Source organism: Stenella coeruleoalba (assembly GCF_951394435.1).
Source record: "Stenella coeruleoalba genome assembly, chromosome: 6".
In the NCBI taxonomy this organism is placed as follows: Eukaryota; Metazoa; Chordata; class Mammalia; order Artiodactyla; family Delphinidae; genus Stenella; species Stenella coeruleoalba.
Window position 1 is genome coordinate 70,501,333 of NC_137151.1, and position 27,043 is coordinate 70,528,375.

Consider the following 27,043-nt stretch of genomic DNA (forward strand, 5'->3'; position numbering starts at 1 on the left):
TCAGTACTTGCTTGTCTAAAAGAGTCTTTATTTTTCCTCCAACTTTGAAAAATATTTTCATTGAATATAGAAATCTAGATTCATCAGTTTTCTCTGCAGCAGGTTAAGGAGACACTAAGGAGGCTTGTTTAGTTGTGGACAAGAAGTCTGCTGTGATTCTTATCATTTTCCTCTGTATGAAATTTTTCAATTGAATTTGTTTGCTTGTTTTTTGCTGTTGAATTGTATGAGTTCTTTATATAGTTTGACTATTAATCTCCTATCAGATATATGATTTGCAGATATCTTCTCCCACTTGGTATGTTGCCTTTTCATTTTGTTGTGCAGAACCTTTGTAGTTTGATGTAGTCTCACTTGTTTATTTTTGCTTTTGTTGCCTTTACTTTTGGTATCAAATTCAAAAAATTGTTGGCAAGACCAATTTCAAGGAGTTTACCACCTATGTTTTCTTCTAGGAGTTTTATGGTTTCAGGTCTTATGTTCAAGTCTTTAATCTAGTTTGAGTTAATTTTTGTGTATGGTATAAGATGGTGGTCCAGTTTCATTCTTTCGCATGTGGCTATCTAGTTTTCCAATGCTGTTTATTGAAGAGACTATCCTTTCTCCATTATATGTTCTTTTTTAAAAAATATTTTTATTGGCATATAGTTGATTTACAATGTTGTGTTAGTTTCAGGTGTACAGTAAAGTGAATCAGTTATACACATGCATGTATCTGTTCTTTTTTAGATTCTTTTCCCATATAGGTTATTACAGAATATTGAGTAGAGTTCCCTGTACTATACAGTAGGTCCTTATCTATTTTATTTACAGTTAAACCCAATCTCCTAATTTATCCCTCCCCCCTCCCTTCCCCTTTGGTAATCATAACTTTGTTTTCTACATCTGTGACTCTATTTCTGTTCTGTAAATAAGTTCATTTGTACCATTATTTTAGATTCCACATTTAAGCGATACCATATAATATTTGTCCTTCTCTGACTTAGTATGATAATCTCTAAGTCCATCCATGTTGCTGCAATTGGCATTATTTCATTCTTTTTTATGGCTAAGTAAGTTCCATTGTATATATGTACCACATCTTCTTTATCCACTCCTCTGTTGATGGACATTTAGGTTGCTTCCATTTCCTCTCTTTTGTAAACAGTGCTGTAGTGAACATAGGGGTGCATGTATCTTTTCAAATTATGGTTTTCTCCGGATATATGCCCAGAAGTGGGATTGCTGGATCATATGGTAGCTCTATTTTTAGTTTTTTTAAGAAACCTCTGTACTGTTCTCCATAGTGGCTGTACCAATTTACACTCCCACCAACAGTGTTGGAGGTTTCTCTTTTCTCCACACTCTCTCCAGCATTTATTGTCTATAGATTTTTTGATGATGGCCATTCTGACCAGTGTGAGGAGATACCTCATTGTAGTTTTTTTAAAAAAATTTTATCGGAGTATAATTCATTTACAATGTTGTGTTAGTTTCAAGTGTACAGCTAAGTGAATCTGTTATAGAAATACATATATCCACTTTTTAAGACTCTTTTCCCATATAAGCCATTACAGAGTATTGAGTAGAGTTCCCTGTGCTATACAGTAGGTCCTTATTAGTTATTTATTTTATATATAGTAGTGTGTATGTGTCAATCGCAATCTTCCAATTTATCCCTCCCCACTTTACTCCCTGGTAACCATAAGTTTATTTTCTACATCTGTAACTCTATTTCGTGTAGATAAGTTCATTTGTAGGCTTTTTTTTAGATTCCACATATAAGTGATGTATGATATTTGTCTTTCTCTGTCTGACTTACTTCACTCAGTATGAGAATCTCTGGGTCCATCCATGTTGCTGCAAATGCATTATTTTGTTCTTTTTTTATGGCTGAGTAATACTCCATTGTATATATGTACCACATCTTCTTTATCCATTCCTCTGTTGATGGGCATTTAGGCTGCTTCCATGTTCTGGCTATTGTGAATAGTGCTGCAGTGAACATTGGGGTACATGTATTTTTTCAGATTATGGTTTTTTTCTGAATATATGCCCAGGAGTGGGATTGCTGGATCATATCGTAGCTCTATTTTCAGTTTTTTAAGGAACCTCCATACTGTTCTCCATACTGGCTGTACCAGTTTGCATTCCCACCAACAGTGTAGGAGGGTTCTCATTTCTCCACACCCTCTCCAGCATTTACTGTTTGTAGATTTTTTGATGATACCCATTCTGACTGGTGTGAGGTGATACCTCATTCTAGTCTTGATTTGCATTTCTCTAATAATTAGTCATGTTGAGCATCTTTTCATGTGCTTTTTAACCATCTGTTATGTCTTCTTTGGAAAAATGTCTATTTAGATCTTCTGCCTTTTTTTTTTTTTTTTTTTTTCCGGTACGCTGGCCTCTCACTGTTGTGGCCTCTTGCGTTGCGGAGCACAGGCTCCGGACGCACAGGCTCAGTGGCCATGGCTCACGCGCCCAGCCGCTCTGCGGCATGTGGGATCTTCCCAGACCGGGGCACGAATCTGTGTCCCCTGCATCGGCAGGCGGACTCTCAACCACTGCGCCACCAGGGAAGCCCTCTTCTGCCTTTTTTGATTGGGTTTTTATTTTTTTGATATTAAGCTGCATGAGCTGTTTGTATATTTTGGAGATTAATCCCTTGTCAGTTGCTTCGTTTGCAAATATTTTCTCCCATTCTGAGGGTTGTCTTTTCATTTTGTTTATGGTTTCCTTTGCTGTGCGAGAGCTTTTAAGTTTAATTAGGTCCCAGTTGTTTATTTTTGTTTATATTTTCATTACTCTAGGGGGTGGATTGAAAAAGATCTTGCTGTGATTTATGTCAAAGAATGTTCTGCCTATGTTTTCCTCTAAGAGTTTTATAGTATCCAGCCTTACATTTAGGTCTTTAATCCGTGTTGAGTTTTTTTTTGTGTGTGTATAGTGTTAGGGAGTGTTCTAATTTCATTTGTTTACATGTAGCTGTCCAGTTTTCCCAGCACCACTTATTGAAGAGACTGTCTTTTCTCCATCATATATTTTTGCCTCCTTTGTCATAGATTAGGTGACCACAGGTGCGTGGGTTTATCTGTGGACTTTCTATCTTGTTCCATTGAGCTATATTTCTGTTTTTGTGCCAGCACCATACTGTTTTTTTAAAATAAATAAATTTATTTTATTTTTGGATGCGTTGAGTCTTTGTTGCTGCATGTGGGGTCTCTCGTTGCAGTGAGCAGGGGCTACTCTTCAATGCAGTGCGCAGGCTTCTCATTGCAGTGTCTTCTCTTGTTGCGGAGCGTGGGCTGTACAGGCATGGGCTTCAGTAGTTGTAGCACGTGGGCTCAGTAGTTGTGGCTCGTGGACTCCAGAGTGCAGGATCAGTAGTTGTGGTGCACGGGCTTAGTTGCTCTGCAGGATATGGGATCTTCCCGGACCAGGGCTTGAATCCATGTCCCCTGCATTGGCAGATAGATTCTTAACCACTGCGTCACCAGAAAAGTCCATACCATACTGTTTTGATTACTGTAGCTTTGTAATATAGTCTGAAGTCAGGGAGCCTGATTCCTCCAGCTCCGTTTTTCTTTCTCAAGATTGCTTTGGCTATTCAGGGTCTTTTGTGTTTCCCTACAAATTGTAAATATTTTTGTTCTAATTCTGTGAAAAATGCCATTGGTAATTTGATAGGGGTTGCACTGAATCTGTAGATTGCTTTGGGTAGTATAGTCATTTTCACAATATTGATTCTTCCAGTCCAAGAACATGGTATATCTCTCCATCTGTTTGTGTCATCATCTTTTATTTCTTTCATCAGTTATCTTATAGTTTTCTTTTTTTTTTTTGTGGTACGCGGGCCTCTCACTGTGGTGTCCTCTCCTGTTGCGGAGCACAGGCTCCGGACGCGCAGGCTCAGCGGCCATGGCTCACGGGCCCAGCTGCTCCATGGCATGTGGGATCTTCCCGGACTGGGGCACGAACCTGTGTCCCCTGCATCAGCAGGCGGACTCTCAACCACTGCGCCACCAGGGAAGCCCATCTTATAGTTTTCTGAGTACAGGTCTTTTGCCTCATTAGGTAGGTTTATTCCTAGGTATTTTATTCTTTTTGACGTGATGGTAAATGGGATTGTTTCCTTAATTTCTCTCTCTGATCTTTCATTGTTAGTGTATAGGAATGCAAGAGATTTATGTGTATTAATTTTGTATCCTGCAGCCTTACCAAATTCATTGATGAGCTCTAGTAGTTTTCTGGTAGCATCTTTAGGATTTTCTATGTGTAGTAGCATGTCATCTGCAAACAGTGACAGTTTTACTTCTTTTCCAATTTGGATTCTCTTTATATCATTTTCTTCTCGGACTGCTGTGGCTAGGAGTTACAAAACTATGTCTTGTTCCTGATCTTAGAGGAAATGCTTTCAGTTTTTCTCCATTGAGAATGATGTTAGCTGTGGGTTTGTCATATGTGGCCTTTATTATGTTGAGGTATGTTCCCTTTATGCCCACTTTCTGAAGAGTTTTTATATAAATGGGTGTTGAATTTTGTCAAAAGCTTTTTCTGCATCTATTGAAGTGATTTAAAAAAATTAATTTATTAATTTATTTTATTTTTGGCTGTGTTGGGTCTTCATTGCTGGGTGTGGGCTTTCTCTAGTTGTGGTGAGTGGGGGCTACTCTTTGTTGCAGTGCACGGGCTTCTCATTGCAGTGGCTTCTCTTGTTGTGGAGCATGGTCTCTAGGTGCGTGGGCTTCAGTAGTTGTGGCTTGCAGGCTTCAGTAGTTGTGGCTCGCAGGCTCTACAGCACAGGCTCAGTAGTTGTGGTGCATGGCTTAGTTGCTCTGTGGCATGTGGGATCTTCCTGGACCAGGGCTTGAACCCGTGTCCCCTGCATTGGCAGGTGGACTCTTAACCACTGTACCACCAGGGAAGTCCCTGCATCTATTGAGATGATCATGTGGTTTTTACTCTTCAATTTGTTAATGTAGTGTATCACATTGACTGATTTGCAGATATTGAAGAATCCTTGCATCCCTGGCATAAATCCCACTGGATCATAGTGGATGATCCTTTTAATGTGCTGTTGGATTTGGTTGGCTAGCATTTTGTTGAGGATTTTTGTGTCTATGTTCATGTGATATTGACCTGTAATTTTCTTTTTTTTTGTGGTATCTTTGTCTGGTTTTGGTATCAGGGTGATGGTGGCCTTGTAGAATAAGCTTGGGAGTGTTCGTTCCTATGTAATTTTTTGGAATAGTTTCAGAGGATAGGTGTTAACTCTTCTCAGAATGTTTGATATAATTCGCCTGTGAAGCCATCTGGTCTTGAACTGTTGTTTGTTGGAAGTTTTAAAACCACAGTTTCAATTTCAATACTTGTGATTGGTCTGTTCATATTTTCTGTTTCTTCCTGGTTCAGTCATGGAAGGTTGTACCTTTCTAAGAATTTGTCCATTTCTTCTACATTGTGCAGTTTATTGGTGTATAGTTGCTTGTAGTAGTCTCTTATGATCCTTTGTATTTCTGTGGTGTCACTTGTAACTTCTTTTTCGTTTCTGATTTTATTGATTTGAGCCCTTTCCCTTTTTTCTTGATGAGTCTGGCTAAAGGTTTTTCAAATTTGGTTATCTTTTCAAAGAACCAACTTTTAGTTTCATTGGTCTTTTCTATTGTTTTCTTCATCTCTGTATCATTTATTTCTGCTCTTATCTTTATGATTCTTTTTACTTCTACTAATTTTGGGTCTTGTTTGTTCTTTCTCTAGCTGCTTTAGGTGTAAGGTTAGGTTGTTTATTTGAGATTTTTCTTGTTTCCTGAGATAAGATTGTACTGCTATAACTTCCCTCTTAGAACTGCTTTTGCTGCATCTCATAGGTTTTGGATCGTCATGTTTTCATTGTTATTTCTCTCTAGGTATTTTTTGATTTCCTCTTTGATTTCTTCAGTGATCCATTGGTTGTTTAGTAACATATTGTTTAGCCTCCATGTGCATGTGGGCCCCCCACCGGCATCTGCTCCTGATGCTGTCCCAGAGCACGAGCCTGCCCAAGCAGGAGGGGGCAGATGTGGTGACCTAGGGTACGTGAACCCTCTCTGGTGGGAGCCCCTCATAGGGCCCACAGAGGCAGGGGAGAGCATGTGGGGAAAGAGGCTGCAATGGCAGCCCCACCTCTCACGTGTCACTCAACAATGGCACCCCGTGCTTCTCCAACGACTATTTCTGGTTGCAGAGCTCCTCATTCCTGTCCCTTTAGGCTGTCTCCTCACAGCCAACAGTAGTGCTTTTCCCAGGTCTACTCTCCAAACCTCATGTTCCAGCACCCAGCCCCCATGCACACCAGCAGACACATGTCTCAGGCTGGGGCGTGCAGGGCTGTGGCATGGACTATCTGTGTAGGTGTCACTCTGTGCTACCTGCCACAGACTTGTTGCTGTGCTCTCCTCTGGGCCCCCGAAGCTCCCCTCTGTCCCAGCTGATCTCCCTGCTGGTGAGGGGGCTTCCCCGGATGCAGGAACCTCTCCTGTCCTTCACCTCCCCACCCCCAGGGGCACAGGTCCCATCCTGCTTCCTCCTTTCTTTTTTTTCCTTTCTTTCATCCTACCCAGTTACGTGGCGATCTTTCTTGTCCTTTTAGGTGTCTGAGGTACTATGCCATTGTTCAGCAGGTGCTCTGTGAGAATTGTTCCATTTGTAGATGTATTCTTTTTAAAAAAATTTTATTTATTTATTTGTGGCTGCATTGGATCTTCATTGCTGTGCACAGGCTTTCTCTAGTTGTGGCGAGCAGGGACTACTCTTAGTTGCAATGCATGGGCTTCTCATTGTGGTGGCTTCTCTTGTTGTGGAGCATGGGCTCTAGGCTTGCAGGCTTCGTAGTTGTGGCAAACAGGCTCAGTAGTTGTGGCTCGTGGGCTCTAGAGTGCAGGCTCAGTAGTTGTGGCGCACAGGCTTAGTTGCTCCATGGCATGTGGGATCTTCCTGGACCAGGGCTTGAACCTGTGTCCCCTGCATTTTCAGGCGGATTCTTAACCACTGTGCCACCAGGGAAATCCCTGTAGATGTATTCTTGATGTATTTGTGGGGAGAGGTGAACTCCACGTCCTCCTACTCTGCCATCTTGACTCCTCCCCCTCCATTATATGTTCTTGACTCCTTTGTTGTAAATTAATTGATCACACATGCATGAGTCTATTTCTGGGTTCCTTATTCTGTTCCATTGATCTATATGTCTATTTTTATGCCAATACCATACTCTTTTGATTACTATAGCTTTGTAGTATATGGTTGACCCTTGATCAAACTGGGGTTAGGGGCAGTGACCCTCTGTGCAGTCAAAAATTCACATATAACTTACAGTTGGCCGTATGTATCCAGGGTCCCTCATATCCACAGTTCTGCACCTGTGGATTCAACCAACTGCAGATCATTTAGTAGCACAGTTTTTACTACTGAAAAAAATCCGTGTATAAGTGGACCCATGAATTTCAAGTTCGTGTTGTTCAAGAGTTAAGTGTAGTTTGAAATCAGGGATTGTGATGGCCTCCAGCTTTGTTCTTGTTTCTCAAGAGTGCCTTGGCTATCTGGTGCCTTTTGTGGTTCCATACAAATTACAGGATTGTTTGTTCCATTTCTCTGAAAAATGCCATTGGAATTTTGATTGGAATTGCAATGACTCTTGTCAATTTCTTTGGGTAGTACGTACATTTTAACATTAATTTTTCTAATTCATGAGCATGAAACTTCCTTCCATTTATTTGTATCTTCAACTTCTTTCATAAGTGTCTTATAGTTTCCAGTATACAAGTCTTTCACCTCCTTGGTTAAGTTTATTTCTAGGTATTTTATTCTTTTTGATGCAACTGTAAATGGGATTGTTTTCTTAAGTTCTCTTTCTGATAGTATATAATTAGTATATAGAAATGCAACAGATTTTTGTATACTGGTTTTGTATCCTGCAACTTTACTGAGTTCATTTATTCTAACAATTTTTTTGTGGAGTCTTCAGGGTCTTCTATATATAATATCATGCTATCTGCAAATAGTGACAGATTACTTTTTCCTTTCCAATTTGGAGGCCTTTTATTTCTTTTTCTGGCCTAATTGCTCTGGCTAGGACTTCCAATACTATATTGAATAAAAGTGGCAAGAGTGGGCATCATTGTTTTGTTCCTGATCTTAAAGGAAAAGCTTTCAGCTTTTCACCACTGAATATGATGTTAGCTGTGGGCTTATCATATATTACCTTTATTATGTTGAGGTATGTTCCTTCTATACCCACCTTTGTTGACAGTTTTAATTATAAATGGATGTCGAATTTTGTTAAATGTTTTTTTCTGCAGCTATTGAGATAATCATATGATTTTTATCCATCATTTTGTTAATGTGGCATAATATATTTATTGATTTGCAGATGTTGAACCATCCATCCCTGGGATAAGTCTCACTTGATCAAGATATATGATCCTTTTAATGTATTGATGAATTCAGTTTGCTAGTATTTTGTTGAGGATTTTTGCAGCTGTGCTCATCAGGGATATTGGACTGTAATTTTTTTTTTTTTTCTTGTGGCGTCCTTGTCTGGTTTTGGTATCAGGGTAATGTTGGCCTTGTAAAATGAGTTTGGAAGTAGTCCCTCCTCCTCTATTTTTTGGAAGAGTTTGAGAAAGATTGGTATTAATTCTTCTTTAAATACTTGGTTGAATCTACCAGTGAAGTCATCTGGTCGTAAATTTTTGTTTGTTAGGAGGTTTTAGATTACTGATTCAATCTCCTTACTAGTAAACAGTCTCTTCAAATTTTAAGTTTCTTCATGATTCAGTCTTGGTAGGTTGTATGTTTCTAGGAACGTATCCATTCCTTACAGATTGTGAAATTTTTTGGCATATAATTGTTCATATAGTCTCTTATGATCCTTTGTATTACTGTGGTATCAGTATTAACATATCCTCTTTCATTTCTGATTTTGGGTCCTCTCTTTTTCCTTGGTGAGTCTAGTTAAAGTTTTTTCAATTTTGTTTATCTTTTCAGGGAGCTCTTTCTTTCACTGATTTATTTTATTTTTAGTATGTATTTTGCTCTGATCTTTGTTATTTCCTTTCTTCTACTAATGTTGGGCTTCTTTTGTTCTTGTTTTTCTAGTTCCTTGAGGTATAAAGTTAGGTTGAGATTTTTCTTGTTTCTTGATGTAGGCATTTATCACTGTGATCTTCCTTCTTAGAACTGCTTTTGCTGTATCTCATAAATTTTGGTATGCTGCATTTCCATTTTGTCTCAAGGTTTTTTGTGTTGTTGTTTGTTCATTTCCTTTAGATTTCTTCTTTGACCTGCTATTTTTTCTGTAGCGTGTTGTTTAATTTCCATATATTTGTGTATTTTGATGTTAATTCTCTAAAAATTCTCTTTTTATCAAGTTTTAAGTTAGTACTGTGAAGTTGGTATTCTACTGTGTCTTATGTCTCTGTTGAATTTAATCCCCCTTCCTGTTTATTTGTGCTTTTTTGGTTATAATTTTAAAACTTTATTGAAATACTACATATAGAAAATCATGCTGACCATATCCCTTCTTTTTAATTTTTAAATCATTTGTCCCTCAGGAGCTTGTCTTTTCCTCTCTCCCTCTCTTCCTCCCTCCCTTCCTTCCTCAAAGCCAAATTTGGGGTGTTATTGCTCCTCTCTCCTGTCCTTTTTAAATATTAATTTCTACTTGTATTTTCCTTTTTCTAATCTTCTATTATCTTGGTTTTTTGTTATTGTTTTTGTAACTTTTTGAGTTACTTAGCTCATTTTCAGCCTTTCTTCCTTTCCTATTTAAGTTTATGAAATTCCCTCTGTACATGTTTTGACATGTCAGGTTTTTATTTTTTAAAGTTTATTTATTATTTATTTATTTACAAAAATTTTGGCTGCACCGGGTCTTAGTTGCAGCACATTGGATCTTTTGTTGTGGCACACAGGCTTTGCTCTAGTTGTGGCGTGCGGGTTTTCTCTAGCTGTGGTGTGCAGGCTCCAGGGCACATGGGCTCTGTAGTTGTGGCATGCAGGTTCCAGAGCGCGTGGGCTCTGCAGTTTGTGGCATGCAGGCTCTCTAGTTGAGATGCACGAGCTCAGTAGTTGTGGCACTTGGGCTTAGTTGCCCTGTGGCATGTGGGATCTTAGTTCCCTGACGAGGGATTGAACCCGCGTCCCCTGCATTGTAAGGCGTATTCTTTACCACTGGACCACCTGGGAAGTCCCGTGACATGTCAGGTTTTTAATCTCTTGTCTTTGTCTCACTGTTAAACAACAGTTAAATAACAGAATTCTGGATTGACTGTCAGTTTTCCCTGAGTGATTTTAAAGGTTTTTAATATACACTCTTTCGGGGGAAATTTTCAAAAAACACTAAGTAGAGAAAATAATGCAGGGTTAACAATTATCAGTATTTCTTTAGCATTGTTTGGTTTTTTTGGGGGAGGGTGGGGGATGGAGGGTTCTTAGTCCTTTGTGTATTAGTATCTTTTCTCTGCTTTTGAGATTTTCTCTGTCTTTGAAGTTCTACAGTATTCACATGATGTGTTCAGGTAGAGATTTAGTTTTATGTAAACTGTTTCTTGAATCTGAGAATTCATGTTTTTCATTTATTTTAGATAATTTTCAATCATTATTTTTTAATACAATCTCTCCCATTTTAAAAAGTCCTTCCTTCTGCAATTCCTGTTAAACACATGTAGGAGCTTCTTATTCTACTGTCTCTTAATTTTTCTCTTATATTTCCTTCTTTGTCTCTCCTTCCTACATTCTGTGTAATTTCTTCAGGTCTAATTTGAGTTTACTATTCTCTATGGTTCTAGTCTACAATTAACATATTAATTGACCTTTCAATTTCAATGTGTGTTATTTTTCACTTGTAAGTTCTGTTGATTATTTTTCAAATCTCCCTGTTCATATTTCACAGTACAGTCATCCCTTGGAGTCCAGTCCACAGTATTGGTTCTAGGGCCCCTCCTGAATACCAAAATCCATGGATGCTCAAGTCCCTTAAATAAAATGCCATAGCATAATCAGGCCTCTGTATCCACAAATGCAGAACCTGCAAATATGGAGGGCCAGCTGTATCTTATTCTTTCCTTAGGGTTTTGATTTCTTCTTTTATTTGTTAATCATTTCAACATACTTATATATTTTTTCTGATTGTTTTATTAGCTCAAGTTCCTGGTGCTCTAATCCTCCTGTTTGTTAATCCTGGTTTATGATAGTTTTTTTTTTTAAACATATACTCATTTTTAGTGGGATAAACTTTTTTCCTGTGACATTTAAGTATGACCTGGATTGTGGGAATGTTTGCTTGTAGAGACTCTGCATTTGTGCCCCAAAGCTATCCCATTCATTTTTCAGCTTGGATTCCTAGATCATGTGGATAATGCACGTTAAAACATTGCAACCAGGGACTTCTCTGGTGGCACAGTGGCTAAGAATCCTCCTGCCAATGCAAGGGACATGGGTTCGAGCCCTGGTCTGGGAAGATCCCACATGCTGCGGAGCGACTAAGCCCGTGCACCACCACTACTGAGCCTGTGCTCTAGAGCCCGTGAGCCACAACTACTGAGCCCACGTGCCACAACTAATGAAGCCTGCGTGCCTAGAGGCCATGCTCAGCAACAAGAGAAGCCACCAGCCCCTGCTTGCTGCAACTAGAGAAAGCTCGTGTGCAGTAACGAAGACCCAACACAGCCAAATATAAAAAGATAAATTATTTTAAAAACCCAACACATTGCAACTGAACTGCACAGGGCAGGAGGGTTCCATTTTTTTTCATATATATATGTGTATATATATATATATGTGTGTGTGCGTGTATATTTACATATTTTTATTTATTCATTCATTCATTCATTCAGGCTGCACCAGGTCTTAGTTGTGACACATGGGCTCTTTGTTGTGGCATGTGGGATCTTTTAGTTGCGGCATACGGGATCTTTTTTTTTAGTTGCGTCATGAGGACTTCTTAGTTGCAGCATGCATGCAGGATCTAGTTTCCCTGACCAGGGATCGAACCTGGGCACCCCCTGCATTGGGAGTGTGAAGTCTTACCCACTGGACCACCACGGAAGTCCCAGGAGGGTTCCACTTTTCAGGGGAGATTTTTTTTAACTCAGAACTTAGGCAGAAACAAACAAGCTTCCTTTTGTATTTCTTTGTGGGTACAATCCCACTTTAATGTAGGGGTCTAGCTCCAGAAATCAGAGAGCCCAAGACTTTCCTCCTATCCCCAGATGAGAAATAAAATCCAAGTGCCTATACAGGTTATTGTCACTTACCTCAATCATTGTACTGAAAATGTTCCCAAAGGTCATGAAAGACCTTTATATTGCCAGATTAAGTGGCATTTTAAATCTTTACACCCCTTGACATTTTTGTTGCATGTAAACCACTTCTCTTTTAAATTTTGCTTTTCTTGTTTGTGGTGTACACAACACATTCATTTGGGTTAGGAGATGGGTGTGCATGTTGCTGCCACTTACTGGTTGTGTGACTTTGGTCAAATAACTTTTGAGTTTGATTTCTTATCTAAAATAGGGATAATGCCATCTTCATAGCATTCAGAGGTTCTAATAAGTTAATATCTATAAAAGCACTTAATAAATTATAGACCACTATAGAAATTATCATACGATCTTGGTTCTCTTCTGACCATTATGCCTTTTTTATTATAATCATTTGGTATGATTCAAGACGTGATTTTCTGCCTGTCTCCCATTACATCTCCTTTCAAATAATTCAGTCTCATGACTTTAATGACCAACTTCTAAATCTTTCATCATTTCTTTCTTCTTACTAAAACAATGCTACTATCATAGGTTGTGATGATGATTAAATAAATGCAGGCAACTTAGTAAATAATACATACTCAATAGAGGCTGTTATTACATTTTTATGTGCTTCTTGGACATTTGCATTTATCTTCGAAATATGGATCATCTTTCCTTCCCAAACTGGCTTCCTTTCCCAGCTTCCTTGTTCTTACAAGTGATAACCACTATTCCCCAGTCTGTCAAGCCTGAAAAATGGAGTCTTCTGACCTTTTTGCTTTTCATCATCTTCCTTACTAGTCTATAAATTCTACAGATATTTTTTAAAAGACATTCCTTCCACCTATTCCTTTTGCTCCTAATTGGCTCTCCTTCCTTAGTGCTGGTTACAACTCATGCTTGGATTAGTGCAATTTGTAGGCTGGTTTCCATGTGGGCCAGCCTTCCTATTGTTGCACTTTTTTTTTTTTTTTTTTGCACAGTACGCGGGCCTCTCACTGTTGTGGCCTCTCCCGTTGCAGAGCACAGGCTCCGGACGCCCAGGCTCAGCAGCCATGGCTCATGGGCCCAGCCACTCCGCGGCATGTGGGATCTTCCTGGACCGGGGCACGAACCCGTGTCCCCTGCATCGGCAGGTGGACTCTCAACCACTGCGCCACCAGGGAAGCCCTGCTGCACATTTTTAAAGCCACTCTCATGTCCCTCTTGTGAAAGTCAGTAGTTTCCCGTTTCCTAGTCTAAATCAACTTTTAGGACCCTGTATAATCTAGCCCTATTCTAGCTATGCAATTTTTCTCATTCCTAACCCTCTTCTTCCCGTCTTTCCACTGTCTTATGAACGTAATACATTTGTTTACTAATCTTTCGTCTTTACCTTTGTTTCCTTTCTATCCCAATCTCATTCATAATTTAAGGTGAAGTTCAAATATGTGGTTTGTCTCCTTTGGTGAACTTATAAAACCTGTTTCAGAAGTTGTAGATTGTGATTATTTCCTGTCACAGGTGTAACAAGTATTTTGTCTTTCCAAATGAATCCTACTTGAGGGTAAGATCCTGGTCTTTTTATTTTTACTGTGGTCCCTACAGTCCAACACCTCAGCACAAAGTAGGTGCTTACTATGTACTTACTAACCAAATTCTCATCCATGGCCTGTCATTTTAGTGGGCCAATACTCCTAAGTACTTTCACCAGCAAGAGACACCTAAATTAATTCTTTTATGTTAGGAATTCTGATAAAAAATTGGGGGAAAACTTTAAGCATGAGATTAAAGTATTTTTAAATTATAAATAATTTAAAATTATACATAATTTTATGTACTACTAGTTACAGCAACAATTACCTTTTATGCAAGTTCTTAAATTATAGATCAATAATATTTTCAATAGCTCACTACTTTTGAGGCACTTATAACAGCTTCTACAGATAAATAGGACACATTAATGAAAATGACAGTGGAAGCAAATCTTATTTTCAAAATTGTTATCTAGTGTTACCTTGTCACAAACTCTAGTCCATAGAAAAGAACTGCAATCAGTTTTATTTGAATTGGTCTTCAGTGTCATGAAAAAGATCTGAAGATCTTTGCTTGCAATATGTTAACGTAGGCTATATTAACATGATTGTTCATAATTTAGCAGATTGCCTCACAGTGCTGGAAGTCAATTACCTCAGAAAACATTAGCTGAGTCAAATAAATTAAGATGTAATGTTGGAAGTATTTTTCTAAAAATTTAATAACTGGGGAAAGTCAATAATTATTTGTTGAATAATTTTTAAATGTTCAAATTAATTATGCTAGGATAGTTGTATTACCTAACTCATTTTATTTTTCACTGATGTTATTAGACCCTATAACAAAGAATTTTAACAAGCACACCTCCCCAAAATAGAGGCTTAGCTACATGTTTAATTACACAGAGATAAAAAAAAGTTATTGTTGAGAAAAAAATAAACAAAATTGATTATCCATTTAATACTGTATTGTGCAAAAGGGTTTATTTTTGAGGATAATGGTATTCACAGATTTTCTCATTTCCTCAAACATCACATAATGCATTTCTTCCCAGTTATGAGAAGCTCATTATAGACAACTCTTTCATCTTAAATTCTGCTAAGTAAATGCTATTAAATATTTTTTGTGTCAAGTTATAGAAAATAGCATTTAATTTACATGCTTTTAAAAAATTATTAAAGCAAAAATAATTTTAAAAGAGCTCTTTTGAGGGAACATTCTCTCCTGTCTACTTTCATAGAAAGCAAAATCTACTGTAAAACTAAGTGAATAAAGTAAACCTACCTTTATTTGACTTAACTGATAGTTAAAAATGAAATTCATAATGAGAAATACTTTCTCAAATAATTGAGGTAACACATGATAAAACCATGGTTCAAAAAATTCTAGCTCAATGAATTATTTAAATGTAAAATCTAATGCAAAATGAGGCAAGGAAGGCACTGTGACCATGACAAGAGTGTACTAATGACATTCTCTTCTCATAAAGCCACTGGAAAAATTTGCATGTGCATTTGAGGAAAAAGATACAACTCACTGGCCCATTGTTGAGTAACAGAATCCTCCTAGTTTGAGTACTGTGACATATTTGATAATTTTACAAGTAACATTTGGTGCTTCGGATTGCTACAGTAGAATGGAACTATGCATAGTTTTTCTTGTAAGTTCCAATGTCACATGGCCTTGGTTATTTCAGAACTAATAAATCCTTTAGTTTTAGAAACATTTTCACTGATTGTACTTTTTCTATGGCAATGTATAATTGGCAACTCACCATTTACTTAAATGGTAGGGCTATTTATTTCTCCAGAAAAATCTTTATTCTACATTTTATGATTTTTTTTTTCCACACAGAAGGATCTTAATACTTTGCTTCAGTGAAAACCCATCTCAATCTACAGTTACACATAGCCAGAAAGACCTGCACTTAAAAAAAAAGTATGAGAATTACAGAAAAAATTATTTGTATTTATTGATAGTTTAAAGAAATGATTTTTCATAATTATATCAGACATAAAATGGTAATAAAATTTTAATTGCTTCAAAAGTATTATCTTGTGGTCAAGGTAATCTATTTAGAAATGTCAGATTAAAATTTTCTTCTAAATGTCTTTATTTTAGAATTGCTTTGATAACTCTGTGTTCTTTAGGTATTTTGTGTGTGTCTGTCTGTGTGATTGTACATGTGTATATTTTTATAAGATGAAGTCCCAGCAGTTAATAGGATTCTCCCATAATTAGTCTCACAAATAAATTATTAATGTCAAGCATCAAACTCTATAGTTTCAGAGATGGAGAATTAGCAAAACTACACTTAATGGTAAGTACATGCCATAGACAAGAGTTTATCTTTCCTGTCCTCTGCGATAAGTCAAAGCAGATGTGGTCTTTCAGTGTATCATTAGTCAAACTTTGTTACAGAAACACATCAGTTTGTCTTCGTGAAATCTTTTATCTAATATCATGTAAGTTAGATTAAGCACATTTGTTGAAATGTATACCTTAAAATAAAAAATAACCATGTGATTCTTTACATCTTTTCAGTTTGGTTCTATCTATCTGAGAGAGAAGACTGAAACATCACTCCAGTGCTCTCCACAACTGGTATGTCTGTTTCTTTACTTAGCACTTCTTATCGTTTCTAACATAGTAAGATGTACTTATTTACTGTGTTAATTGTGTTTCCCAGCACCCCCCCTTCCCCACTTAGAATGTAAGATTCACAAAGGCAGGGGTTTTTGTCTTTTGGCTATTGGTGTATTCCAAGTGCCTAGAACAAAAACTGACACTTAGTAGTGCTCAAATATTCACTGAATAAAACAACGTGATTGATAGATGAGGTCAGAGATGTGGATGGGGGAACAGATCATCTTGTAGGCCACTGTAATGACTCCAGCTCTGAATGCAATGAGGAGCCATTCTAGAATTTGGAGCAGAGGAGTGCCATAACCTGATACGTGTTTGAAAAGCTTCACTCTAGCTGCTGTGTTGAGGATGGGCTGTAGTAGGCAGGGTGGAGAAAGGAGACGGATCTGGGTGAGGAACGATGAGGGCACAGATCAGGGTGACAGCCCTGGAAATGGTGAGGAGTGGCTGAATTCTGTATTACTCTGAAGGTAAAGCAAACAGTATTTCCCGATGTCTTGGACGCGGGTTGTGAGAAAAGAGAGGAATCAAGGTGGTTCTGATTTAAGCAACTGGAAGGACAGAGTTGTAATCAACTGATTTATGAAACATTATGGGAGCAGTGTGTTTGAAGGTAGGGTGAGAGAAGATTAGAGTTCAGTATTGAAGATACTCTATGTTTTGTCAGGCAGTCACTAAGATAAACCGAAGGCTGGTGCATCCGTGTGTGGCTCAGGCAATATTCTGGGCTGGAGACATAGATTAAAGGTTCATTTTGTATGAACGAGGCTTAAAGTGAATTCAGAGAAGAGGAAAGAGGCCTGAACACCCTTGCAGCTGAAAGGTCTTCTTTGAGAAGGAATGAATTTTATCACAGAAATAAAAAGAATATCAGGTTCTTCTCAGGTAATAAACACCCTGAAGGAGAAAAACATCATTATCAGGTGATGTTACCTTATGAAGGATAGGTAAGAACAAGCAAATTATGAACATAATTTAAAGATAAAATTTATTCTCTGATGGTTTACTCATGCAAACTGCACATAAAAGAAAATAGTACAGTTTGGGTAACATTGCAAATATAAGGACTCAAAATGCTAGGTACAGAAGTAGTGTGACATCCTGAAAGTCAAAATGGAATTTGTGTTTATACAACTAATAATGACTTTTATTTGCTGAGTACAGACTGATTTACAATGAAAGTTTTGCTAACCTTGGTAATAAGCTCATTAACTGTTTACATGACTTCTTACATCTATGTAGTTTTATTTTACAGTTGCAAGAATTCCTGTTACCAAAGAACTTTTAACTTGCATAAATAATAAAATTTAAGGAAAATGCACTGAATGACCCAGGAGAGTGAAAAACAGAGGCTTTTCCTAATCCATCCAAACTACAATAAAAAACAGCCTTTGAGATATATTTTCATATTTTGTGCCTTTGAGATCAACTCCTTAGCATAACTATGGCAAAATCATGATTAGAAATTGATTACTGGAAAATTATAAAATCAGTTAAAAATAAAAAAATTTTAGAAGTAGGATTATCAACCCAAAATGGTATTTTTAATAAGCCAAACAATAAAATTCCTATTATCTTCATAATTAAAAGTCCTGAAATGTCATTTGTATAATCTGAACGTTTCCCAGTTTGGAACTTAGGCAAGTGGAATATTTCCTTGAATTACCAAGGATATTCCATACCGGTTTTTAAAATGTCAGTCTCATTAGGAGATGGCACTGAGACTTTAGCAAACAGTGTAGTATGGATGCAGAACAAACTACACAACTTATTATAAATGCATGACAGATATTTACATAATGGATCCTGCTCGAATGCCAGAAGTTGCTACTGGGGAGGACTCATAACTATTTTACAAAGTTTTCTTACACACGTCTACTACATTTTTATTTTTTAACAATTTTGTCTATTTTAAAATATTGTACTGTATTTTGAACATAACTGCAGAATAAAAATAGATAATGGCACATTAGAAAACTCAGTATCCCACAGATGACTGGATAATGAGAAAAGTGTACCTACAATCATCTCATCAGAAACAAACTACATCATGGAATGTTAGTTATCCAAGCCTGCACAGTAATGACATCTTAAATTGCAATCATCTATTGGCCAGCATCACACTGAAGGCATCGTTAAACATTCAAGCAAAGATTGCTGGCATGAACTATTGAAAGACACACACACACACGCACACACACACGCACACACACACGCCACACACACACACACACTCTCACTCACTCGTTTCCCATATTATAATTACATTGTTCTAAAGATAGATACTGATTTTTTTCCCACGAGAAACGTTATCAAAATTTGCTACTAAAAGATGACAGTGCTTTCACAAGAATAAGTACAAGTTAACTTGCAAGTACAAGACAATGGGGGTAAACAGTCTTAAATTTTCTAAGTAGTAATTTTTAGGCTTTTCTGGCAACCATACCTTACTTGATTATGCATAAACTTCTCAGTTTGAAACCTGAAATCTGCAAAACAAAACAAAACAAAACAAAACAAAAAACTAATTTCAAAAAATTATTAGATATCTGATAACCCTGTATTGTACATCATATAATTTCATATTTTGTTAGTCTCAAAACATAGGGTTTAAAATACTGAATTTAAGCCTTAAAAAAGTCATTTTTGAAATGATAAAGGATTCCAAAATTCATGCCTACTTAAAATCTTAAAAAAAAAGGAAACGCACTGTTACTGATCTTCATTTAGTTTAAGTGTGCATAAAAGCACTGTATGTCTTTTACCATGTTTCACTCACTTAAAAAGTGTTCGATAATGTTCTTCCTTTTGCATAATGTGCAAAATAAAAGGCAAAAAGATTAAAAGCAAATTTCTATATTTTTCTTGCTAGTGCTTTATGACCTTGTTAACACTACAAAGTCAATAGGGACTATGCAGAACTTTGGTATAAATGATATAACAATACTACCATCACAGTTGAGGGTTAAGAGGTGGTCAAAAGAAATGGAAGTGGGAAGAGAGATTCAGTAACACCCCCATTTATTAAAACACCACAAAATTAAAAGTGAAATAAACCACAATGAATTATAATACAATTTACACATTGAGCACAGAAAAATGAATAAATCTAACAATATTTATAAAAAAAGCAAAATCAGTCTTTTTCCAGAGACTAAAAACTGTTGTTGTTCAGTCTGATCATCAACTGCTGCTACACCAACTTTAGAGCCAAATTTAATTTCAAGTAAAAAAAAAAATTTACAACCACAGACTTCGCATAAATGGAAATTGGTCTTTCCTTGATTTCCCTTTGAAGTCACTAATGAGTATCTAAAACTGCTGCACTGAGGTTTTTAATCAACTTCCTGAGGGCTGTGACTGGGAGGAAGGAGCCATGACAATCTGTGAAAGCGCAGGCTCTGAACTCTGGTCCGCCATCTGCGTGAGGACTGAAGTGGCTACAGCTTCTGCCTTGGAAGTTGAACTGACTCCATTGGATGTGCTGACAGAACTATGCTGTATAGCTTCAGTATGTGGACTACTCGGCACTGACAGGTCTTCTGAACTATCATCTTTATCAGCAGCTGAGTGGAAAAAAGGAAACTACTCAGTTTCTTAAAATAGTTGTAAGAATTTATCAGGTTGAGTCAATGCACAGAATAAAAAGTTAGATGGCATTTTACAGAATCAGTTTAGAGAAGTTGGTATGACTGGAATTGAGTAACTGAAAGGTGGCTAGAAGTCACGAAGTAGGCAATTTTGTCTGTACAGGCTAAACAAGGCACAAGCATGCACATGGAAACACCTCAATGCCCAGTGCCACATAAAAGAGAGCTGAAGAATTATTTGCTAAATAGTGTTAAGGAAGAAAATTGGGTGGGAATTTGGGAGATAGGTCTCTTATAGATATAATCAAACACTTACCCCAGCAACACATTTAACAAAACCAGTCTGTTTGCCTACACGCCATTCTTATTAAAAGATTAAAAAATTTATAACCATATGCATAAACAAAATGAATGCTAACATACAAATTATATCTTCAAATAATTCCCTCTGCAGAACTATTTTTATTCTGGCTGACTTTCCATCTAAGGCAGCAATGGATGATTATAACACCTGATTCTAATGATGCATACACTTGAGAATAAGCAATATTTAGAATCTAAATGCCACCAGCTGTTATAGTTGCATGAATTAATTGAGATTCAAATAAAAATCCATATAAAACTCAAGATACTGTAATTGAAAAGATATTCAGGAAAGGGCATTCTAAATATTAATGAAAATATATCTACCATTGTTTAGGCTTTAATAACAAATCTTCAACTTTCTTATTAATCCAATAATTTCATTTAGTGAAAAATCTGATAAGTACAACACACACAAATAATTATAGTGTACGCAAGTTATGAGACACAATGATAGCATGAACACCTGTGAACCCAGCCCTCAACTTAAAGAGAAAATTGCTAGTAACACTCGTGCTTCTTGGAGGCTCCTCTCTTCACCAAAGGCAATCACCATTCTGATAAGTATTTCTTTTACCATTCCCTTGTTTTTTCTTTGAAGTTTTACCAAATAGGTATATATCCCTAAACAGTACTGTTTAGCTTTGTTTCTTTCTGAACACTCTAAAATAATTTTTATTTAGTGTTTAGAAGTATAATAAGCTGGCTTCCTATCAAATCTGACAATACATACTGGCCTGCTTACTGATGGCCAGGTGCTCATTCTGAAAGTCAACTATTAAAAGACTGTGGACCCCATGAAGTAGGACTTACCCCATGATTTGTAATGTAGAAGATAGAGGGGGAGGAATCTGGCAAGTACAACTCTAGTTCAAATAAAATTCTTCATTTTGAGGGTTTTCTGAAATATAGTAGCTCTTACAGAATTTTAATGTGATAGAATCTCACCCTCTCTATAACTCTGCTTTAAATGCAGAACTACACCACTGGATAAAAATCTGACCTCAAGATGCAGTTAAAAAAAAAAAAGCACAATCAGTAATCCTTTTTAAAATTATATAAAGCAGAAAGGATACTGTTCTGATCAAGCAATAATGAATGTTATAAAATATTTACAATTCAGTTATATAGCCAATACAATTGTTATACATTCACAGAAAACACTGGCAAATGACAGTTTAACTAGAGAGAACAGTAAAAAGCCCTCTATTTCACCACTATTCAACATGACAACAAAATGTCCTTTCAATGTTACGTTCTAGGGATATAACAGCTTTCAGAAATAAAGAGGCTGATCTGTGATGAGCGGTATAAGGAAATGTAAATATATTGTGGAGGCGATGACTCAAAATGAAACAGTTAAGTTGTAAGGGACAAGTGCTTATCTACCTCCAGGCTTTCAGAATTTGGTAAAACAAATCTTTAGGCTGTACAAAGAAGCAGGTACTCACTTATAAATTATGTAATTATAAATTTTATGTATAAAATACCTTTATAATGTGATACAGCTGCACCTATGTCCAGTTCTAGATGGTAAGGGGAGAAAAATTACTAATATAATCACAAGCTCTAGAAAGATACAAGAGATCTTACTGCACTCACAGAGTCATTTTTGGCCCTACTTAAAAGAAATCAGCTGTTTGACAATTCACTCTCTCTGAAGTTCCACCAATGTTTATACATATTTTCATTAATGAAAATATAAGCTCACAATTTTGGGCCCAATAAGCTTTTCTTCCCATTTAGGATTACAGCAACAACTATAATACAATGTTAATTATGCCCAGAGATCTACAGAATATGAATTAATGGCAATAAGATTACTCTTATGTTTTACTCTTCAAGGAACCCAAACATTAAAAATGTTTTCATATTTTCATTCTCATTTTATATACTACTTGACCCTTAAGGTCAACAACTGTCACGGTTTTCCCATGACTGAGGGGTTTCCTAGGACGTGGGACTTCCCAGTGTTAAAAAAGAGACCCTATGACTGTGTGACTTTATACTGTCACCTTTACCTGCAAGATTTTGTAAGATTCCTTAGTTTCTACTAAACCTTAGTTTTCTATATACAATGTTTTGAGTTAACTAGTATTATAGCTCACCACTATTAGCAACTGCTATGTGCTACAATGTGATGAATAGTGTTAGGTATTTGTGAATTTCTCCACATTTTCTCCAAGATTTAAACATTTACTTAAACAATCTTTGTATTTACCTTGACTATTAAAAACAGAGAAGTCAGATTTTTCCCAAAGACTTCAAATTTGAAAATAAAAAATTTGAAATTTCTACAAAGTCCAATTATCTCCCAAGAGCTGAAGAGAACTAATTTTATGCAAGAACTATACTTACCTCAGTCAATATGATTATCTAGATAACCGGACAGGATAAAAGATAGGAACTGTTCCCAAACCCAAAAATGTCTTATTCATTTCTTACATTTTCACAACCTCGTATACCTTCACTAAAAACTTATTAATCTAGATTTTCAGTCAGTTTGAGGATATAGCATATAAAACCATACACATATACACTTAAAAATATCTTTATTGCTTAAAATAAAAAATTGGCTTGCATTTGCTGAGCATATACTGCCTGGATAACAGGGATAAAACTGTTGGGGTTATCCAATAAATTAACTAAGATTAAAAAATTGAAGATAATTTAAAACTGAATGCAATTTAAGAGTGAATTTTCCTTCTAATTTTATAGTATCACTTGTATATTTCTTTCTGAACTATCAAAATTCAAGAGAGCTCTCTTGTTAAGAAAATCATGTATGCATAATGCTGAACTCAGTAACTTCTAAAGGAAATTATGTTGTTAAGTCAGATGGGAGCCATAATGGCCTCATCCCTGCAGCAATCATTGTTAATACAAACCCCAAACATATTTCTATACGGTTTCAATTTACTCCACAATGTGTTTCACAATCCTGTCAAAATGACTAGATATCAAAGGACTGAGATTTATTTGCTCAAAACTGACAAAAATCAATGTTCTAAATATATATGGCAACAGAGAGTTGCTCAATCTACTGAATCTTTTAAATTAAAAAATATTGCCCATTCTGATGAAACTGCTTACAATGACTACAAGTAAAGATGGTGGCCATAAAGTTTTATCGTGAGCACCTGAGGAACTGTTTGCATCCAATACAAAATGTTTCTTTCTTTTGAATTACTGACACTGGCAAATTAAAACGAAGTGGATACATATGGTTGAAACAATTTTCACATTTACAAATATCCTGAAATATCACTAAATCATAAAAATGAAAGCTGTGGGTTATATATTATGAATGTTGCCTAATGCATTCCCAGCTCTGTTATTTGTTACAAATTTGTGTACGATGGACAGAATTGGCCATTTATTCAAGAGTAACAGCTGGTTCCAACATTGTGCACCTTATCAAAAAAGGACATTACAAGAAGGAAAAGCACAATTAACTTCTAAAATGCTGAAAACAGAAGAACCTCATTTTGAAGGTAAATATTTAAAAGGAAACTTACAAGCAAATAATTTAAATACTGTTCTATTTTAGCATTTTTATGACTAACTAGAAGACTCAATCTAAAGATTCAGAACAATAAAATTGCACAATGCTGATATCTAAGAAAGAACAATAGGATGTGCTACAGATTAAGTGAAGACAAAAAAAATTACTAAACGGAGGCTAGAAAAGTAGTGTTTCACTATGTCAGTCCAAGAAAAGTATTACTCTGAGAATATAAACAAAGTATCATCAGTACTTACACTATACTTTAAATTATTAACCAACCCATTTTATTTATAGTAATCTCTAGAAAAAAGCTAGAAGTAGGAAAACTTTAAAACTCTAGATTCTAAGTATATCCCCCATTCCATAATAAACTTGCAGAACTTCTGATATTTAACATTAAATATCAGAACTGCAGTCTCCACTTTTTTAATGGTAGCTTGGTTCACTCTGGCAGTATTTCACTGATGTAGCCTAAGGCTATAGGTAATGGAACATTACTCACTATGATAGCCAGATTTCTTCTGCATGGCGGTTACAGGGCAATCTTTATGAGCCAGAAGAAGCTGTTTCAGCTGTGCCACTTCATTTCTCAGCAGGGTGACTTCACTCTGGGGAAGAAACAACTTATGTACCTTACCAGCCTCAGACTAACAATTTTTACTGTTTAACACAAGTGAAGATTAAGATATGAAAATTGGACATCTTTAAAAGAACACCAAGGAATAAACAAAATATGCTGTTTAAATGTTTAATCATTATACATTAGCTTTTATATTTTAGCATTTATATAGACCCTGAAACTTACATAAAAATTTAACACCACAACTGGATAGCATATTTCAAAGTTACTTTTTACATTATCATTTGCCTTGTGACTGCTTATATACTACAGGTTACCTATCAAAGGTATTTTTTACACGTTACATGCTCTTTTTTTTCTGTTTTTTTTTTTTTTTTTTTTTTTTTGCAGTACGTGGGCCTCTCACTGTTGCGGCCTCTCCCGTTGCAGATCACAGGCTCCGGACATGCAGGCTCAGTGGCCATGGCTCACGGGCCCAGCCACTCTGCGGCATGTGGGATCTTCCCGGACCGGGGCATGAACCGGTGTCCCCTGCGTCAGCAGGCGGACTGTCAACCACTGTGCCACCAGGGAAGCCCACATGCTCTTTTTGATTATTTGAACAATTAGAAGTATAAGGGGAGTCAGAATAAAATTTCACTGACTCTATTCACTTGGAAGTAAAAATTTTGTCCTGGAAACTAAGTTAAGCAGTTTTCTAGAAACTAGGAAAAGCTCCATAGGGGAAAACACAAACAACCAAAGAATCATGGATACCTAAAATGCATCGCAAGGCATTGTGTTGGACACGGAACCAGTGAAAGCAGATGTAATGTTGAAATGGCTTAACTGCCTTTGACCTAGGCCATTTGTACACATCTAAATTTAAATCTGATAAATCAATGGTGATCTATCCTACTCCTTATCACAGAATGAGCAGTTCAGTCTTTGTTTCGGATGCATTAATCTGATAGATTCTATGTAAAAGTTCCAAATTGAGAGAGTCCAATTAATTCCTTTGGGTCATCCCCAAATATTAACACATAAATTAGTGATAATTACCAATACTCAAGAGTTAGAAATAATATGAATTTAATAAATTGGTAACATTAAAAGATCTTAACTTACAAACACCTCTACTTATTTGGACTTACATTAACCATTCACATTTTATCCATGAACCCAAAACTAAATGAAATACAGCAAAAAAGGTGTACATAAAAGCTCAAGCACTTCTTTTTCCATCCCTCAGTCTCTTAACCAGAAAGCTGAAGGTAAAATACTTTAGTAGATTAGACTCATTACGCCTCCTTAAGTGATCAATGACAGAAACATACAAATCAAAAGAATAAAAGTTAAGCAATCCAAAGGCAAGTCTGTCGGGTCAAATAGTTCCTCACACCCCAATAACAATAAACTGTAAAACTGTATTAAAGCACAGAACAAATACTTGTTCTTGATGCTTACAAGAACTCTGAACCATTCATAAAAAGGTTAAATTATGTTTAGAATATTGTATTTGAGACAAAAATGGGTGTATAGTGATTAAAGTACAAAAAGAAAAGGTTAAAAGTTTGCTTTAAAAAACAAGCTGTTATTTAGAAAACTAATTTCTATGGAATACTGAACTTGTCATTAGTGTCAATACCGCTAATTATAGCTCTTTATTAATGACACTATTTATGGGAACCCATATTATGAATAATCCAACGTATATTATCCAAAAAAAAGTTTCTCTCTCTGCTGTGTCAGCTTGATTTTGAGACTCACATCTACAAGTTTCGCTCATTAATTTTTATAATATGAAATAGGGCTGGATATGTATTTTTAGTCAAGAATACACAATCTTTTATAATCTGGTACCTGTGACCACCCTTCTCACTAGTTTGAACCTAATAATCAATATTTAATCATTTTGACCTATAAAAATAGAAATTTCATATGGCTAACTAAATATATACTGTTGCTTCCATCTAGAAAACCTTTTTGCCTTGCTAATTATTTCACTCATCTTTAAGCGTCAACTCAGTACAAATATGCATAGGAAAAGTTAGGTGTCAATTTCTGTGCTCCCACAGCCGTATATACATGTATGTATTGTATGTGTATTTGTATGTGTGTATTTACATAGTACTTATCACACTGGATTGTAATTTTTAGTTTACTTATTTGCCACCTCTGCCAGACTGAGGTTTCTCAAGGGCAGGGATTATCTTGCTTTTTGTATCCCCAGAGCATAGCCCACAGCCTGGCACAGACTGAGTACACAGAATTACCATGGTCTTCTCTAAAATCTATTTTCAGGGAGTAAAAAACACCAAAGAAGGTGAAATGAAATAGCTTGAATAATATAAAACTGGTCAGGGGTCCTAATTTCATTATTTATTGCCAACAACCTCACCAACATAGTCACACTGTTAATTTTCTCAGTCAGAAAATGAAAATTGGCGTGTTTAATAGCATCACCTCAATTACAGAATTTTAAAAATCACAAATGCCTTCTCAACTAAATACTCTATATGGACATTCATTATAAACCATATTATGAAACAAAATGCTGTATTAGATAAAATTGCTGAGCAGTTACAAGTTGATAATC

General features: G+C 36.2%; 1 protein-coding gene and 1 long non-coding RNA gene across 5 annotated transcripts in view; one reads left to right on the forward strand and one right to left on the reverse strand.

The window, feature by feature from the left end:
• LOC307187510 overlaps nucleotides 1–27,043 on the forward strand; it is a 47,886-nt gene that overhangs the window by 12,820 nt on the left and 8,023 nt on the right. The window contains exon 2 of the long non-coding RNA XR_013828627.1: nucleotides 16,323–16,382. This is a non-coding gene — a long non-coding RNA (uncharacterized lncRNA). The remainder of the gene's footprint in view (nucleotides 1–16,322; nucleotides 16,383–27,043) is intronic.
• The window catches only part of ATF2 (activating transcription factor 2), an 87,950-nt gene continuing 78,188 nt past the window's right edge, over nucleotides 17,282–27,043 (reverse strand). For 2 of the 4 annotated variants that reach the window (XM_079923657.1, XM_079923658.1), the window contains exons 13-14: nucleotides 24,388–24,493; nucleotides 17,283–19,990 (exon numbers count right to left, since the gene is read on the reverse strand). In XM_079923657.1, the coding sequence (XP_079779783.1) occupies nucleotides 19,764–19,990; nucleotides 24,388–24,493 (333 nt within the window). In that variant the 3' untranslated portion in view covers nucleotides 17,283–19,763. Of the gene's footprint in view, nucleotides 19,991–24,387; nucleotides 24,494–27,043 lie in introns of all 4 variants that reach the window. The other 2 variants (XM_079923660.1, XM_079923659.1) reach the window with 2 other exon arrangements.